The 17339-nt window shown below is 44.0% G+C and overlaps 1 protein-coding gene across 1 annotated transcript; it reads left to right on the forward strand.

Annotated features, from left to right (window-relative positions):
- Nucleotides 1-1560: 1560 nt before the first annotated feature.
- Nucleotides 1561-16801, forward strand: CHRNA1 (cholinergic receptor nicotinic alpha 1 subunit). Its single transcript, XM_029225643.1, has 9 exons — nt 1561-1608; nt 7086-7231; nt 7335-7379; nt 8440-8549; nt 11171-11366; nt 11862-12099; nt 14529-14752; nt 15914-16153; nt 16461-16801. Exons 1-9 carry the CDS (start codon nt 1566-1568, stop codon nt 16590-16592), a joined length of 1374 nt encoding a protein of 457 aa, XP_029081476.1. The 5' UTR covers nt 1561-1565; the 3' UTR covers nt 16593-16801.
- The last annotated feature ends 538 nt before the right edge of the window (nt 16802-17339 follow it).

Below are 17339 nucleotides of genomic sequence, written 5' to 3' on the forward strand. Positions count from 1 at the left end.
TAAAACCACCTTCTGTACAAATAAACCCAAGAATTTTGATGGCTTGACACAGTCAAAGTTTTGTTCTCCCATGAAATAGAGCTGGGTGGTAACCAGGCCAATGGGGCACCCTCCTCCCTGGAGTCATTCAAGGATTCAGGATATCAAAGGCAAAGCCCCCTTCAACATGTGGTTTCCAAGGTCACCCTGGGGGTCATGTCCATTCCAGCCAGTCAGAGACTAGAAGAGCATGGACGAGCTCCAGTGGGAGGATGGTGAGTCTCATAAAATTTCCCCTCCCATTTCATTTTCTAGAACTCAGTCCCATGGCTCCATGTAGATGTAAGGGGCAGGGTGAAAGGATGTATTCCTGGCTTTGTAGTCACAGTGCTATGCTATGGAAAGGAGGGAACCAATTTTTCTGTTGACAGCACATCTCCCCCAATTTAAAGCAAAAAATATATAAATAATGCAGACTCTAAGCTCTCTTCACTACACTCCCAGCCCTTTCCCTAATTATTTCTTTGGACTCACTGGAATGGGGGAATTGGTCAGGATGCTGTCCTTGGGCTTGAGGTGAGGGACCTTCCTCACCTGATTCAATCTGAGAAGGAAGCAAGGAAGGAACCGGCAGGGTGTCTTTAAATAACTGCTCCCTTTTCTATTTTGGTAAAAATCCTTCTCTGACTGAGCAATTACTAACTACTGGCTTTCAGGATTTTTTTTTTTTAAACAAATAAATTGAAAAACTGAAGCACTCTGCTCTTTTCTTCCCTGAGAGTAGGCAGAGGAATGACGGCAGGAAGTAGGAGCCTGGAACAGCGCTTATTGCAGTGGGACAATTTTCCCATTAATTACTTCTCACTTGAATAACAGGACATGGGAGGTGGGCTGTTTGCTGTCGATAATGGCACACTGCAGGATAGGTATTGCCTGATACAGAGACAGGGCTGGGGACAGCCACTCCGGGGGCTATCGTAAAACCAGTTTTATGGAAGAAGCCACTGAAACCAAACCCAATCAAACATGGAATTCTCTCCAGCGGCACCAACCCCACTCTTCTCAAATTCATTCCCTCACAGAAGCCCCAGGCATTCTCAGCCTAGAGGGAACCAGAGCAAATAAATTTTCCTCTTTGTAGAATGTGGACTTTTGTGATTTAGGATGATCAGTGTCTTACACACACAGCTGACTATCTACTCAGACCCAGTGACCCTGATCAAATCAATCCACACAGATGAGGTTCTGGTTTATACAAAAGGGAGGGAGTTGCTCACCGGGCAAAATAATTCATTCCCTACTCTAACGTGTTTTCTTTTTTTATGAAGACCTGACTCATGGTGCATTGAAAACACAGTGCAGTTCACCCTCAGCTTGTCAAAGTTCCAGCAGTTGTGTAAAGTGTCCGCCCTGCAATAACGTAAGGACCTCGGCCCCGGGCTCCAGGGCTCCGGGCAGCCCAGCTGTCACTGCCACAAACAGGTGGTGTAAACAATAGCTGGGTTCAGCTCACTCACTTGCCAGACCCTCCAGCAGCTGAGCGTCCAGCCAGAGAGCGGCCCAGGCGAACACCCCACCGCCAGCCCATGGAGCCCCGGCCACTGCTGCTGTTCCTTGGCCTCTGCTCAGGTAAGTGCCAGGGCTGCTCCTTTGAGGCTAAAGCACTAGAAGCCCCCGAACCAGAGTCTTGCTTCTTTGATGGGAACACAGAATGGCAGGACTTCACCAGCCCCAGGCTGCTCTGTCCGTTTCTCACCGATGTTGGCTTGATTGGGTTTGTGGATAAAGATTTTTAGGTGGGTTATCCAATTAAAGTAGGAGCTACCTGGTCAAAAGCTACAAAGTAGACATGCAATCTCTCTTTCCTTCAGTGCCTGCATCTTAGTAAATCCGTATGATCTGATTCAGCACCTCTTCTACCATCCCGGAGCTGCTATCATAGTTGAACAACTATAGGAACTTAGAAGCGTGACTTACAATCACAAGCAGTGTGGTTAACAAGTCTTTTTATGGCTCTAGGAGAATTCTGAAAATGAAGAGGATAGATTGACAGCTCCATGTGCTGGAGGGAGAAACCTTTTCATAACTGTAACTAAACTCTCTCCATGAAAGATGAAATATTTTGTAATTTTTTAAACTTCTGAAGCTAAAAAAAAAAAATTCATATGAACGCATTACGGCCTACTTTTTTTTTTTTTAAAGGACCCTACTATATGTAGGTTTGGGTTTGAATTGAAACCATAAAACCTTGCACAGCCCTTGACCTGCATTCAACTCTGGAATGTGTCACAACACAGCAGCTGAAAAGCTATCCTGAATCCCAAACTTCCGGTCGAGGGAAATAAATGTTTGCTGATTGCTTCATATAAAATTTTACTGGTGATATCATATCAACTGAGAAACAAGGCGACTGACATTCTGTGATTTCTCTTCTCTAATACTGCTCTGACAAACACAGGTCTTCTGGGCAAAAGAGGTGAAGAGCTGTATTATAAGTGGTTTTCAATAGCAGAGTTGAAGGAAATAGCCTAAACTCTGATAAACTATATCCTCTGGGATTTGGACTCGATCCAACCAAAGCTGGCTTGGTGGTGATGGTGGTGGTGGTGTGTGTGTGTGTGTGTTTGCAAACACTACACTCAATGAAAATTCTTAAGTGATATGTTTATATATAAAAATCCTTAAGAGATCTTTTAGGACACTAAGATCTCCAAAAATGCAAGTTTAGCTATTTTTTGAAGTATGTGATATGTATTTAGATCAAACCTAGAGTTTGCTGGTGTCAATTCACATGGATAGTTAACAGAAATTTAGAGCAAGACGAGGCAATCCAACATCTTCAAATTTATATTATAGGGAAACTGAGGCTAAAAGACATGAACTGACCGTCCCAAAGTCACTTCATGTACAAACTTTGGAATGTGATCAGACTCCATTTTTTTATGTGCATGATCAGAAAACACAGCCTGAAATTGAAAAGGTAGCAAGAAACACAGCACCAGGTTGAGATAAGAATTACCCAAGGTGACTATTAACAGGACAGAATTCCTTTTGTCCAACCCACCAAGCTGTTCCCCACATAAAAATACAGATTGGACTAGTACGGGACAAAAGAACACTTTAAAATTGTGGCTGGGTTCCCCTACTTAGATTCAGTCCTTTGGGGGCAAAAGTGAGGGACACTTTTTCCTGTGTTAGCATAACACATAATGATCTCTGTTCTATTTTTATAGCACTTTCATTACAACCTTTCCTCTCCCCCAGCTCAGGAATCCCAAGCACTTCATTACCACCTTTCTTATGGCATATTACTTTCCAGCTTGTTTACAGTTATTTATGTAAATGGAATATATCAATGTCCATGAAGGTAGGAAGACAGGATCTGTATCAGATTCATGTTGGAAAACCTCAAAGCTACTCAAACAATGCTTTGCACACAGCAAATGTTCAACGAATATGTGAATGAATTAATGTTACCACCATCTGAATAGGGATGACCAGCATGATTTGGCTGAAAAGGGAGACTCTGACATTACGTATGTGTTTGTCTGTGTTTGTTAATTTACATCCTGCCTTTTAAAGAAAGTATTTACTATGATTTATTGAATCCGTGAAGAGATGGTCCAATTCTCCAGACCATACTGGAGTTGGGAACAGAATCCTAGAATTCTGAGTTCAGGTCCTGTAAGTTTTCTCTCACTCTACCCTGATTTGGGGAGGAAAAAAGAAAAGAATACCAACAAATATGGTCTAAGAAATAGAGACCTCCTTGGAAATTCCTTAGAAATTCATTACGAAAGGCACAAGGTCCCTTGGCCTTGGCGAGGGCGCAGAGGAAGAAGTGAGTATCCCTGGAACCCCGACCGTGCCTGGCTCCCCAGTGGTCCCTACTCCCTAGCAGAACTTAGGGTTGGCCTGCATAGTTTTCCTGTCACAGAATGCTGAGCATCTGCTCTCTCTGTTGCTTTCTAGTATGTTCTTCCTGTCAAACTGGAATAAACGGTCACTTAAAAATAAGCAGCCCAAGGTAACACCAAAGCAATAACCTCAAACCCAGTGGCCAAGGCACTCAGTGATCCACACCAGTCCCCCACGTGGGCCCCAAGATAGACAAGGTGTGGAGGACAGAGGACAGCTGCATCCCAGGGGCTCCGTGGGGCACCTGCAAAACCTGGGTCTTTGGACAACATGCTGCTCTAAGGGTCCTCAAATGCAGGTAGTTTGGGGGAGATGCCACATGAAAGCTCTGCACAGACCCTTTTAGGTTCAGAAAATTTGGGAAACTAGAAATGAAGAGGTAGGCTAGGTAAGGCATTCAGTATATAGAGTCCAGGAAGGTCATAATAAAGATATCTGAGCTATACTGAAACCTTCAAAAATCCGAATGGACATGATACATTGGCCTTTAGGGAGGTGGTGAAGAGCACAGGCCCTCTCGTCAGACGGCCTCCACTTATAATCCCACCTCTAACTAGCTGGGAGCCATGAATACATGGCTCAGCTCTCCAGACCTCAGTTTTCCCATCTGTGAAGTAGGAGTAAACACTGACCTCATAGGATTTTTATAAGGATTCAATAAGGTAATACAAATACAGGACCTTTAATAAAGCTCTACAGGCTAATTAAAACACATACTTTCGGGAGCATGAACATGTTTCAATTCATTCCATAGCATTGGTTGTTTCAAACTGATATAAAGTTCTGGATGAGAAATAGTGGTTGAGAGCATGGGCTCTGGGTGTCAATCCTGGCTCCACCATTTATGAAATCTGGGCCTCAATTTCCTCATCTGTAAAGTGAGGACAATTATAGTACATACCACACCCAGTTATGAGGATTGAAAGACTTAGTACATATAAAGCACACAGAAGAAAGTCTGGCACAAAACAAGTTGGGTGTGTTAGTTATTATTTTTGTTGATCAATAAAGATAGAAAACAGAATTACTTTTTACTTAATAATTATTTTGTTGACAAACGCTTCCAAACTTAGGATCGAAGGAGAAAAAAAAAACAACCAATCACCTGCCTTAGTGGTGATCGGTTAACACAACTGGGAAAAAAGGGAAAGCATTTCACTTGTTTCATTTTTAAAGCTGTCTTGGCCCAGGGAAAAAGTGTAGTTTCAGCAACAACCTGCGGAAAGGGGAGATCTGGTTACACGAATCCGGACAAATGGATTGTGTGTCTACTTCCTCTCCCAGACCTGAACAGGCAACCTCCAAACCACAGCAGGCTTGAGTTACAGAGATCCTTCATAAGGAACTTGTTGGAATTTGGAACACATTTTCTCATAGGAATAATGGCACATGTAGCTGTACAGTTTCCAGCACATTCATAACATTAAAAGTGAGTACAGGAGCACGGCACAGAATGACCCGCTCTAACTTCAGCTCTGCCCTAGCCGCATGACCTCAGACAAGTCAGCCCACTTCTCGGAATCTCAGGCGAGAATGTCTGTCTGCCTGCCTGCTGGTAAGGAGCACATCACGCTGGACACACAAAGCCTGTGGGCTCTGAGAATACTGGATGATACTGCCCTCCATCCCGAAGGAAAACGTAGTAAAGATTCCTTGGAATCATTCATGCTCCAAATAGGACCCCCAAACCCAGGTCAGCAGAACATGTGGTTTTCACTCTTAGCAACTTAATTGGGACATGGGCCCATCAGCAGTGATTATTTTTTTTATTTTTAAAATTATGGAAAAATACATAAGTATGTAAGATTTACCATGGTAAAATACACATTACATAAATTTTCCATTTTAAAGTACACGATCCAGTGGCACTAGGTACATTCACAGTGTTATGCAACCATCACCACTAATTCCAGAACTTTTTCATCACCCTAGAAGGAAACCCCGGGCCCATCAGCAGTCAATCCCATTCCCCAGTCCCCACAGTCCCTAGTAACCACTAACCTACTCTCTGTTCTATGGATTGACCTATTCTGAATATTTCATATAAATGAAATCATACAATATGTGCCCTTTTGTGTCTGACCTCTATCACTTAGCATAATGTTTTCAGGAGTCATTCATGCTGTAGCATGTATCAGAACTTCATCCCTTTTTGTGGCTGAATAATATTCTACTGCATAGATATACCACAATTTGTTTATCCATTTATCCATTGATGGACATGTGGGTTGTTTCTACCATATCGCTATTGTAAATATTGCTATGAATATTCATGTACAGATTTTTTGTTTGCTTTGGGGGTTTTTTGTTTGTATTTTTTCTTTTTTAAATTGAAGTATAGTTGATTTACAATACTGTGTTAGTTTCAAGTGTATAGCACAGTGATTCAGTCATATATATATGTATATATATTCCTTTACAGATTCTTTTTCTTTATAGAATATTGAGTGTAATGCCCAGTAGGTCCTTGTTGGTTATCTATTTTATATATAGTAGTGTGTATACGTTAATCCCAACCTCCTAATTTATACATCCCCCACCCCATGTACAAATCTTTGTATGACCAGTTCGTTTGTGGATATACCCAGGAATGGCATTGCTAGGTCATATGGTAGCTCTGTGTATAACTTGTGTGAGAAACCACCAAACTGCTTTCCACAGCAGCTACACCATTTACCTCTCACCAGCAACACAGGGGGATTCCAGTTTCTCTGTAACCTCACCAATATTTGTCAATTTTAATTTTGTTAATTATGGAGTAAGATCTTAGTGGGTGTGAATCAGCATCAATTTTGGGCTGTTCATAACATCATGGGCTCTGAGGCCAGCCAATCTGAGATTTCATTGCATCATGACCAGATTCTGAAATACCAAGACCGACTTTGTGTGGACCTTTCTTCTTGTGTGTGCGTGTTCCTAGCAAACTTGATGCAGACAGATGCTGGATGAAGGAATGTCATCTGTCCAAAGTACAAGTGCATGATAATCTGGCATGCCCCACTGGGAAGGGACCACACTGGCAGCTGCACTTGGAAAGGAATTCAAGGCAATAATAGCTGCATCAGGGAGCCCTTCAACAAGGGGGCCTGCGTGCCTTCCATGAGCTGGCCACACCTCAGTTACTCACGTTAGTGTGTGTAGAGGGTGGGAGCAGACTCTGACAGTGAGTGTGTTGTTTGCTGTCTCAGCTGGCCTCGTCCTGGGCTCCGAACATGAGACCCGCCTGGTGGCAAAGCTATTTGAAAACTACAACAGCGTAGTACGGCCCGTGGAAGACCACCGCAAGGCCGTGGAGGTGACGGTGGGCCTGCAGCTGATACAGCTCATCAACGTGGTGAGACAAGAGAGCTCCAGGCTCTCCACACCTCCCACCCCAGGCCATCCTCCCCTGGCTCCCCTCTTGTCCTCCTAAAGATGGGGCCTTATCTTTTTTGCAGGATGAAGTAAATCAGATCGTGACAACCAACGTTCGTCTGAAACAGGTAACTCAGCTAGATAATTGCATTCATGTTGTTTTTATTCACCCTGAAATTTAACATGGGCCCAGAGGGAATCAATTTAGGTAACAGGGATATGTAACAAAATGTTAAAAGTAGATATTTTGGGGTAGTGGGGCTGTGGATCATGTTTTGGTGTTTATTTTTTGTTGTACTTTGTGCTTTTTCTGTGTGTATTAATTTGCTAGGACTCCTGGAACAAAGTCACAACCTGGACAGCTTAAACAACAGAAACTTATTGTCTCACAGTTTTTGAGGTCAGAAGTCCAAAATTAAGGTGTTGGCAGAATTGGTTCCTTCTGAAGTTTGTGAGGGAGAACCTGCTCCAGGCCTCTCTCCTTTGCTCAGAATTCGTTGTCTTCACGTTCACATGACTTTATTCCTGAATATGTATCTGTCTTCAAATGTCCCTATCTTATAAGGACACCAGTCATATTGGATTAGGGCCCACCTTAATGACTTCACTTTAACTTAATTACCTCTGTAAAGACCCTAACTCCAAATAAGGTCACATTCTTGGGGGTTTAGAACTTCATATTAATTTGGGGGAGACAATTCAACATTGTGTTATCCAAATTTGCTGCATTGGGTATATGTTACTTTCATAATGTAGAAGAAAATATAATACTTTTTAAAAATATGATGTTGCCTGCTTGAGGAAAACATTCCCAATAGGGTCATTCTCCTTTCCTAAGGTGGGCAGTGTACCTGGTAGATCTGCTACCACTTGGTGGCGTTACTTGGGGCTACCTTTGTTTTCTCACCTGTAAAATGGGGTCAATAATCACTCCTACCTCATGGGAACATTGTGAGGACTAAATGATGAATATGGGTAAAATGCTCACAACAGTGCCTGCATGTACTCAGTGCTCTGTGTTTGCTCTTACTTGTTACTAAGGGGAAAACTGAATTCTGAATCAAACCCTTCTTACTGGAACACAATTTCTGTCCATACCTGAATTACCATGCTCATCAGAGCTCTTGATAAGCCTAGATTTTAAAAATATTTTTAATTTTTTAATCGACTAAATGTCTTCGTTTCTAGCAATGGGTGGATTACAACTTAAAATGGAACCCAGACGACTATGGTGGCGTGAAAAAAATTCACATTCCATCAGAAAAGATCTGGCACCCGGACCTAGTTCTTTATAACAAGTAAGCAAAACAGACAGGATTAGAAGGTGGACATTACGGGGGCAGGTGGAGCCCAAGTGCCCTAACGGAAGGGCTGCCACTCTTGGCATGCGTCTCACCACTGTTCACATTAAATAACCCTTAAAAACCAAGAGCCAAGTTGACATGCTAGGGGTGCCATATGGTGTCTCGTGTTATGAATAGAAACAATTATCAGAGCCAAATTGAAACAGGGCTGCAGGGTGGGGGACATTTAATCCCTGAGAGCTCCTGTAGGGTATATGGCAACTATCCAAGGAACCCAAACATCATATAATTGAGTTCCTTGGAATTAAATGTCCTTCCGACCAATAGGTCTGAACCTCCTGGGGTTGTTATTCATCACATCCTCACAGCATCCCAAGATGCCGCGTGCTGCTGATGGCCTGGGATGCCTATGTAGCCCATCCACTGGGCTCTGTGACAGACTGCATGTTGTGAAATTATAATGTGATTCAAGACACTCCAATTTAATGACACGTTCATTATCATACGCCCTTCATTTGTCAGGGAATGTTCATTGCAAAGAGCATCCTTCCCAGGCAGGAGCATTCAACACTGGCCTAGAGGATTTGTGGTCTGACATTCTATAGCACGTGTCTGGAGCGAGCAGGCTGTGCGTTCTAGCAGACTCACCAGGCAAGGTGGCCAGGGCTAGTGAGCAGAAATGATACCTTTTAAGATGACCCTCCCCAACTTTGATATTTTATTACATATTTTCCAATCCGACCTGGGATTCAAACTTGAGTCAAAGTACACAATCATTTGTGTAAACTTTTGGACAAGTATGCTCATAGGACAGAGTGTCTATCTCTTTAAGTTTCTCTTTCACTTAGAATCTGAGGGAAGCAATTAAAATCCTCAGGTCCTTTTGATAAGCTCACTCAGAAAGACCCTCATGGGGGAGAGAATCCTGTTTCACCTGCTTCAAAGGAGAGACATAGACCATCCTTTCCCTCTGCTCTGTTGGGAGGGTCTCAAGCTGCATAGTTTTCTGGATAGAGCCTCTTCTCAGTCCCAAGGAAAAATTAATGAGAAGAAAATCTCTTGATTTATGAAGTGAGGCACAATATATACCACATGTCCCTGAAAGCCCAGCAAGGTAGACCCCACCCACTTTTCAGCACCTATTATACCGTCCTGCTCTCTGCCAAGGCCCTGGGGCACAGGCTGTTCTGGAATGAGCAGACCACCCACTGAACAAGACCTTCAGAAATAGTTTGTTATTTTTTTAGTATCTACTATGTTGCCTTTTTTAATGAGAAATTATTGCCAACATCTGAAAATTGGGAAATACATTAAAATCTGAATTTTTAACTTCTCTAGAAAAATCCAACTTTCAAAAATATGGCAACTTTGGGGCTTCCCTGGTGGCGCAGTGGTTGAGAGTCCGCCTGCTGATGCAGGGGACACGGGTTCGTGCCCCGGTCCGGGAAGATCCCACATGCCGCGGAGCGGCTGGGCCCGTGAGCGATGGCCGCTGAGCCTGCGCGTCCGGAGCCTGTGCTCCGCAACGGGAGAGGCCACAACAGTGAGAGGCCCGCGTACAGCAAAAAAAAAAAAAATGGCGACTTTGGACTAAAAGTCTCGATTCCCAGCTTCCAAGGAAGAATCCAATATCAGGCAACATGGAGCCTTCGCTCCCACGCAGACACCATGGCAGAGCTGAGTGGTGCCTTCCTCAGGGGAGAGAGGGTCTCTCCCCATGCCAGGCTCAACTCTCCCTCCTTCCTTGCCTGCCTGGCCCTGGAGGCCTCTGAGTTTGTGACCCCACCCCACTGCGGTCTAAATAGTTCTTTAAAGGTAATAGACCACTTCTTTAACGTGCTTGTCCCCGTAATGAGCCACTAGATGTGTTTTTATTTTAAATTCCTGGTTTTTTCTCAGTTAACTTTCAAAGTATATCAGAAAAGGGATACATGGAGATTAACATCACAAATACTACTGAGGACTGGGAAGAAAAATCTGGCTTGCAGTGAATCCATGTCACCTGTTATTCCTTTAAAACTGTAGATTCTCAGATTCATCCCTAGATATCCTGATTCAGCACTTAGATGGTGCTCAGGAATCTATATTTTATTTTATTTTTTATTGAAGTGTAGTTGATTTATAATATTGTGTTAGTTGTAGGTATATAGCATAGTGATTCAGATTTTTTGCAGATTATATTCCATTATAAGTTATTACAAGATATTGAATATAATTCCCTGTGCTATACACTAAATCCTTGTTGCTTATCTATTTTAAGTATAGTAGTTTGTATCCGTTAATCCCATACTCCTAATTTGTCCCTCTCCTTCCTTCTCCCCTTTGGTAACCATAAGTTTGTTTTCCGTATCTGTGAGTCTGTTTTTGTTCTGTAAAGATTCACTTGTATTATTTTTTAGATTCAGGAATCTATATTTTAAACAAGCACCCCAGTGATCTTTATTATCAGACAAATTTGAAAAACATTGCCACAGATAAAAAGGGATGCAGTGCAAAAGAGAGCTTCTATAATTAGCACCTGAATAATTAACAACTGTCTCCCGTTAGCATCCCCAAGCAGAATTGAAGGCTCATCTGTCACTTGGATCCCTGTTCCTCTTTTATCCCAATTGTAGTGCAGATGGTGACTTTGCCATTGTCAAGTTCACCAAAGTGCTCCTGGACTACACTGGCCACATCACGTGGACACCTCCCGCCATCTTTAAAAGCTACTGTGAGATCATCGTCACCCACTTTCCCTTTGACGAACAGAACTGCAGCATGAAGCTGGGCACCTGGACCTATGACGGATCCGTGGTGGCCATCAACCCGGTGGGTGGTGACCTACTGTGAGGAGGTTGGATGCAGGAAAAGCGTGATTCAGGTCTCCAACTCTGCCCCTCCATTATCATAGGCTCTCAGCACCCATTCGAACTTTGGGGATTGTCTAGTTTGATGGTTCTCAATTGGTTGGGAAGGTTCTTGATGCACTGCATAAGAGAACCACCTGGGGCTTAAATAATTCTCTATGCCCAGGCTCAGGCCCAAGAATTCTTATTTAATCAGACTGGGGTGGAGCTAGGGCACCAATATATTTTAAAGCTCCCAAGTGACTTGAATGTATAGTCAACATGGAGAATACCAATAGTCCAAACCCCCTTATTTTACAGGAGAGGAACCTAAGACCCCAAAGCGAGGGTGACCCAGGGTCCCTCCTGGGTATGTGACAGGGCGGGGATCCGTTGCCTTGTCACAGCTGATTAGGAAACCCTCCCCCTCCTCAGGGTGACGAGGCTGGGGATTCAAAGTTTCATTCCATCTTCTCAGGAAAGCGACCAGCCAGACCTAAGCAACTTCATGGAGAGCGGGGAATGGGTGATCAAGGAGTCCCGGGGCTGGAAGCACTGGGTGTCCTACGCCTGCTGCCCCTCCACCCCCTACCTGGACATCACCTACCACTTTGTCATGCAGCGCCTGCCCCTCTACTTCATCGTCAACGTCATCATTCCCTGCCTGCTCTTCTCCTTCTTAACCGGCCTGGTGTTCTACCTGCCCACAGACTCAGGTGGGTGCAGTTGCCATGGCGGCAGCTGCGGACCCTGATGGATCTCGGGCTACCATTTTGGGGGAAGCCAGAAATAACCACAGCTAATAAACAAATACAGGCAGACAGACCCAAACCATCATCCCTGGGAGGATGCGTGTACTGACTGGCCATGTGCAGCGGTGAAATTCCAGCCGGGGCAGACTACAGAGCAGGCAGAGAGCTGAATGGGACTCTGAAGATGTGCATACCTAGCTCAGTCCGGTTAAGTGAATAACCACCAGCACCTATTTGCTGAATACCTGCTGTGTGCCCCGAAGTGTGCTGGGTAAGGCGTGTATCACAGGCACTACCGATGCCTCGTACTCCATGAAGTCACTTGCTGTACGTGACTACTCAGGTCTTGCCTCCTTTGCCCACGGCTTGCCCCTTGAAAATAGCTTTTGTGTATCTATTCTCCAGATGGCAGTATCTTTACACACAACACCATACTTCCCAAGTGGCGATTCTTTCTCCCATATCAGCCTGGACGACTTACTTACCTCCTACTGAGTAATCACATCTGTGACATAATTTCACCAGACACCAACAATCTACAGAAAAGGGGGAAAGGGAACACATATGCCTGCAAGCGCGTCACTGCTCTTAAATGATTTACGGCAGACAAGCAGGGAAAAAAGAAAGCTGGTAAGGTGGTCCTCAAACTTATGACAGATAACAATTTTATCAAAAGGCCAAAAAAAAAAAAAACCCACAAAAGTCTAAATCCAACTTTCCAACAAGAAAAAAAAAAACCTTACACATTCGCTCACTCAACATATACCGTTTAAACAACTGTTACAAGACAGGGATAAGGTAGAGAACAAGGCAGAATTTTCCCCACAGAACATATGTTCTAGGGATTGTACTCATTCTTAAACAAATCATCACAAACAAATATCTTTTCACCTTTCTAATCAAATGAAGCTTCTTTAAGTGAAGATAGAACACTCTAGGCAGGGCAATGTGGAAACTAATCAGAGTTTCTATAAATATTAAATGATTTATGCTTGAAAAGCATTTAGAACAGTGAGACTGCTTGATAATTGTTAGCTATTGTTATTATCATTAATCAAGAAATTGGATGTACCTTGATCAATATTCGATATTTATAATTCTGTTTTCTTTTTTACTTTTGAAGACTTTCCTACCCACCAGAAACTGACAATTTCTTGTTTGCATCCACTCTGGATCCTGTGTATATCCCTAGCATCTGGACGCATCCAGAATGGGAAAAGCTCCACACTGGAAAGCAGGGCCACATGAGGGGTTTCCCAGGACACAAACACCAAGACCAGCCCAAGGAAAGTCCCTTCCAAAGGCTCTCTACTGCATCTGAGCTGGTCAATCCCCACAAAAATATTCCAGTGCCATCCAGCCCCTGGCTTTCTTGTTTCCTTGTCCAACCAAGACACCATCTGGGAATTGTTCACCCTGAAAGTGTAGGGCCTGGAGAAAAGATTCAGGGGAAGGGGAATCCCTCATCGCTTAGTATGAAAAACAAAAAAAGTCAAAACAAGAAAAAAAACCCCAAATCATCCCCTTAGATGAAGATGAGAAAGCGAGTGGTGTGAAATCATTGATTTTGTCCTTTCTCGGCTTTGGTCTTGCAGCTTTTTTTTGCTCCCACAATGAGAAAAAGATACATGTACTTCTGGGCTGCCCGTCACCTGCTGGGTAACAAGTAGGCCAGGCCGCAGTTCAGTTTTGTGAGGTTTAAGACATTCTGCTGCGGACGGAAAAACTGCCATCTGGGGTCTTGATTACCGCCCAGAACCTCTCTGGGTTCCCTGAGTTCCGCCAAGAAACGGAATGCTGGGCGAGAGGTGAAGTAGCATCTCCTGCTTGGCAGCCTCTAATGGAAATGCCTGCCACTTGCCATCATCAGCAGAGTTAAGGTGCCAAGGTCTCACAGGAAATTGTGCAGAAAAAATTCCCCACAACGAGACCTTGAGAACATGCCGGTCACCTTCCTCTCACCCTTGGGTTTTGGTGGTGTGCTCGTTTGCTAGGGCTGCCTTCACCAAGGACCACAGATTGGTGGCTTAAGCAACAGAGATTTATTTTCCCACAGTGCTGGAGGCTGGAAGTCCAAGATCAAGGCGTCAGCAGGGTTGGTTTCCTCTGAGGCCTCTCTCTTTGGCTTGCAGATGGCTGTCTTCAGCCTGGGTCCTCACATGGCCTTTCCTCTGTGTGTGTCTGTGTCTTAATCTCCTTTTCGGATAAGGACACCAGTCATATGGGATGAGGGCCCACCCTAAGACCTCATCTTAATTGAATTACATCGTTAAAGGCCTATCTCCAAAACAGTCCCTGAGGTGCTGGGGCTTAGTGTTTCAACACATAAATTTGGGTGGAAGAACAATTTAGCCCATAACAGGTGGGTTGTGTTTGTTTCTTCTTTTGTCCAGGAGAGAAGATGACTCTGAGCATCTCTGTCCTGCTGTCCTTAACCGTGTTCCTTCTGGTCATTGTGGAGCTGATCCCTTCCACCTCCAGTGCGGTGCCCTTGATTGGGAAGTACATGCTGTTCACCATGGTGTTCGTCATCGCATCCATCATCATCACCGTCATCGTCATCAACACACACCACCGCTCCCCCAGCACCCACGTCATGCCCGAGTGGGTGCGGAAGGTGAGCAAGCAAGGCCCCGGCACACCTTGCCCAGGGCTGCCCCTCCCTCAAGGCATCCGCAGGTCTACTCTTCTGTGTGGCCAGTGGCCTCCTAGGTAACCCTTGTGGGCACTTAGGAACGGAAAGTCCTTTCTGGGCTGTAGGGGTTTTGGGGAAGGAACTTTCTTTGGCTTCTTGCTGGGTATAAATAACTCAAGCAACCGGCCCAGGGAGATAAGAAAACCAGAATTAACAAAGCCCATTCCAAACTCAGCCTTAAAGAATCTCTTTGATTAGAGAAGATGAATAAATCACTATCCTTTTATTCAAATGCCGTGAAATCGTGAGATGTCTGTTTTTATGCCTTGCAGTTTGTGAACAGACTGCTTATTTTTTTGCTGGTAGAATCATGTGCTGAGACTAGAATAAGGGCTAGAAATTGGGAGTGGGGGTAGGGAGGGGGCTTGATGAGAGATTGTCAAAAAGTTTTAGTGAGGAACTTGGTCTCAAATATTTACATTACTGAATTTTAAAATGTGTTAACATTTCCAATATGTTGGTTCTTCTATACATCTTCACAGAGACGCTAACGTCCAGTCTTTTGTGCACAATGCAGAAGATTTGTTATGAATTGACAGAGAAACTACTGCTTGGAATGTATTCTTTTGGGAGGAGAGACAGTCCCTGCTTCTCTAAAGACCAAGTGACTCCTGGCAATACCTATGTTGCATTTCTTCAGGAACAAGAAACAGAAGAAAACAGTCTAGCTGTTTTGTGGGGCCGGAAGCTTATATATTTTTTTTTAACGGGAGGGGCCCTTTCTTTAACCTTTTGATCATGAGGACACAGGCCTTGAAAGAAGTGGGTGCCTACAGGGGGTCTGGAAGTTTAAGCTTCATTGGTTTCTTGAGTCAGTAGCTGCACACAGGCTCCCTCCAGTGGCAAGCTGCTGGCATTACAGAATCATCTCTGTTAGCCTTAGTAATTTGACGGGTCACAGGCTACAGATGAGCAAGCTTTGAGAAAATCTAGTAGAGTCCTTTTGTTTTAGGGACAAAGAGACTGAGGCCCAGAGAAGCTGAATAATTCGCCTAAGGTCACATTGCTTATGCAAAATCAGAGTTTGATGCTTGCCCTGCTGACAATAATTCCCATACGTGGACTTTTTTCATTTTGTTATAGGTTTTTATCGACACTATCCCAAATATCATGTTCTTCTCCACGATGAAAAGACCATCCAGAGAAAAACAAGACAAAAAAATTTTTACAGAAGACATTGATATTTCTGACATTTCTGGGAAGCCGGGACCTCCACCCATGGGTTTCCACTCTCCCCTGATCAAACACCCCGAGGTGAAAAGTGCCATTGAGGGCATCAAATACATCGCAGAGACCATGAAGTCAGACCAGGAGTCCAATAACGTAAGCTCTGTGGCTTGAGATCTGCACCTCTTGTTTAAATGGTCAAATGCTCGAGCACAGAGGGATGGGTTTGGCTTGATGGGAAGGTTGGCGTTCAAGGGGCAGCTACTGATGTAAGATGTGCCCAGTGACCCCCTAGGCCATCTTAGCAAGTCATCATATTGTGAATAACCTATTTAAAAAATAAAGCTCATAATGCCAGTGGAGGGATGATCAACAGACTGAAGGGCCCCTAGATGATGGATAGCACGAACATCGTGAGTCCATGATCGTCTTACGGAAATTCTAACATATTCCTCTCTCCCAGGCGGCCGAGGAATGGAAGTACGTTGCAATGGTGATGGACCACATTCTCCTCGGAGTCTTCATGCTCGTCTGCATCATCGGAACGCTGGCTGTGTTTGCAGGTCGGCTCATTGAATTAAATCAGCAAGGATGAGCAGAAAGCTGAGCTGAACCTCAGCGCCAGGGAAATTCGTCTACTTGGATACATGCTCACTTATCAAACATTTAATTTTCTGTATTTATTATTCGTGACAAAAGTTTCTGTTTACATAAGATTATGGCCTCAAAGTGTCTTCACATCGCTTCTCCCTTCACTCCTGCTGTGGCTGCCTGGAGAGTGAACCCTTTGCAGTAAATGAATCTGGATTGCTACATGAAGCGTTCATTTCCAACAGTGTCCAGAAGAATTTTGCCCTGGATAACTGAGCTTTTCTGTTAGTTTTTTAAATTTTACGCAAAGAGTCTATCCTTTGCTTAAAAATCAGTTTTGTACCTTCTACAAAAGCCCCATCTACCAGTCCCAAAAAGATGAAACATTTGACTTGGAGAGAAAGAAAGCAGTAGAAAGAAATTAGGAAAATTCTAGAGTGGCCACCACAATGCAAACTGCCTCAAAAACTCATGCTTTAAAGTAGGTTTCTAGAACTTGGAGGTGAGGGAAGGTCTTCCCAGTCTAATACAGCACCTGAGCTTGATGCTCGGGGTTTGAGGGAAAAGAGGTCCTAACCTGTATTGAGCGTGGGCCCAGGCACTGTGGGAAGGGGCTCGCAGGCATGTTTTTATTTATCCTCAGAACTCTCATGACTGTCCCTGTTTTACAAATGCAGAAACTGAACTTGAGGGAGGTTAAGTTCATGGCCCAAAATAACGAGGAGAACTGACATTTGAACCTAGACCTTAT

Source organism: Monodon monoceros, unplaced genomic scaffold (genome assembly GCF_005190385.1).
Source record: "Monodon monoceros isolate NGI ecotype Baffin Bay Population unplaced genomic scaffold, NGI_Narwhal_1 Super_Scaffold_16, whole genome shotgun sequence".
In the NCBI taxonomy this organism is placed as follows: Eukaryota; Metazoa; Chordata; class Mammalia; order Artiodactyla; family Monodontidae; genus Monodon; species Monodon monoceros.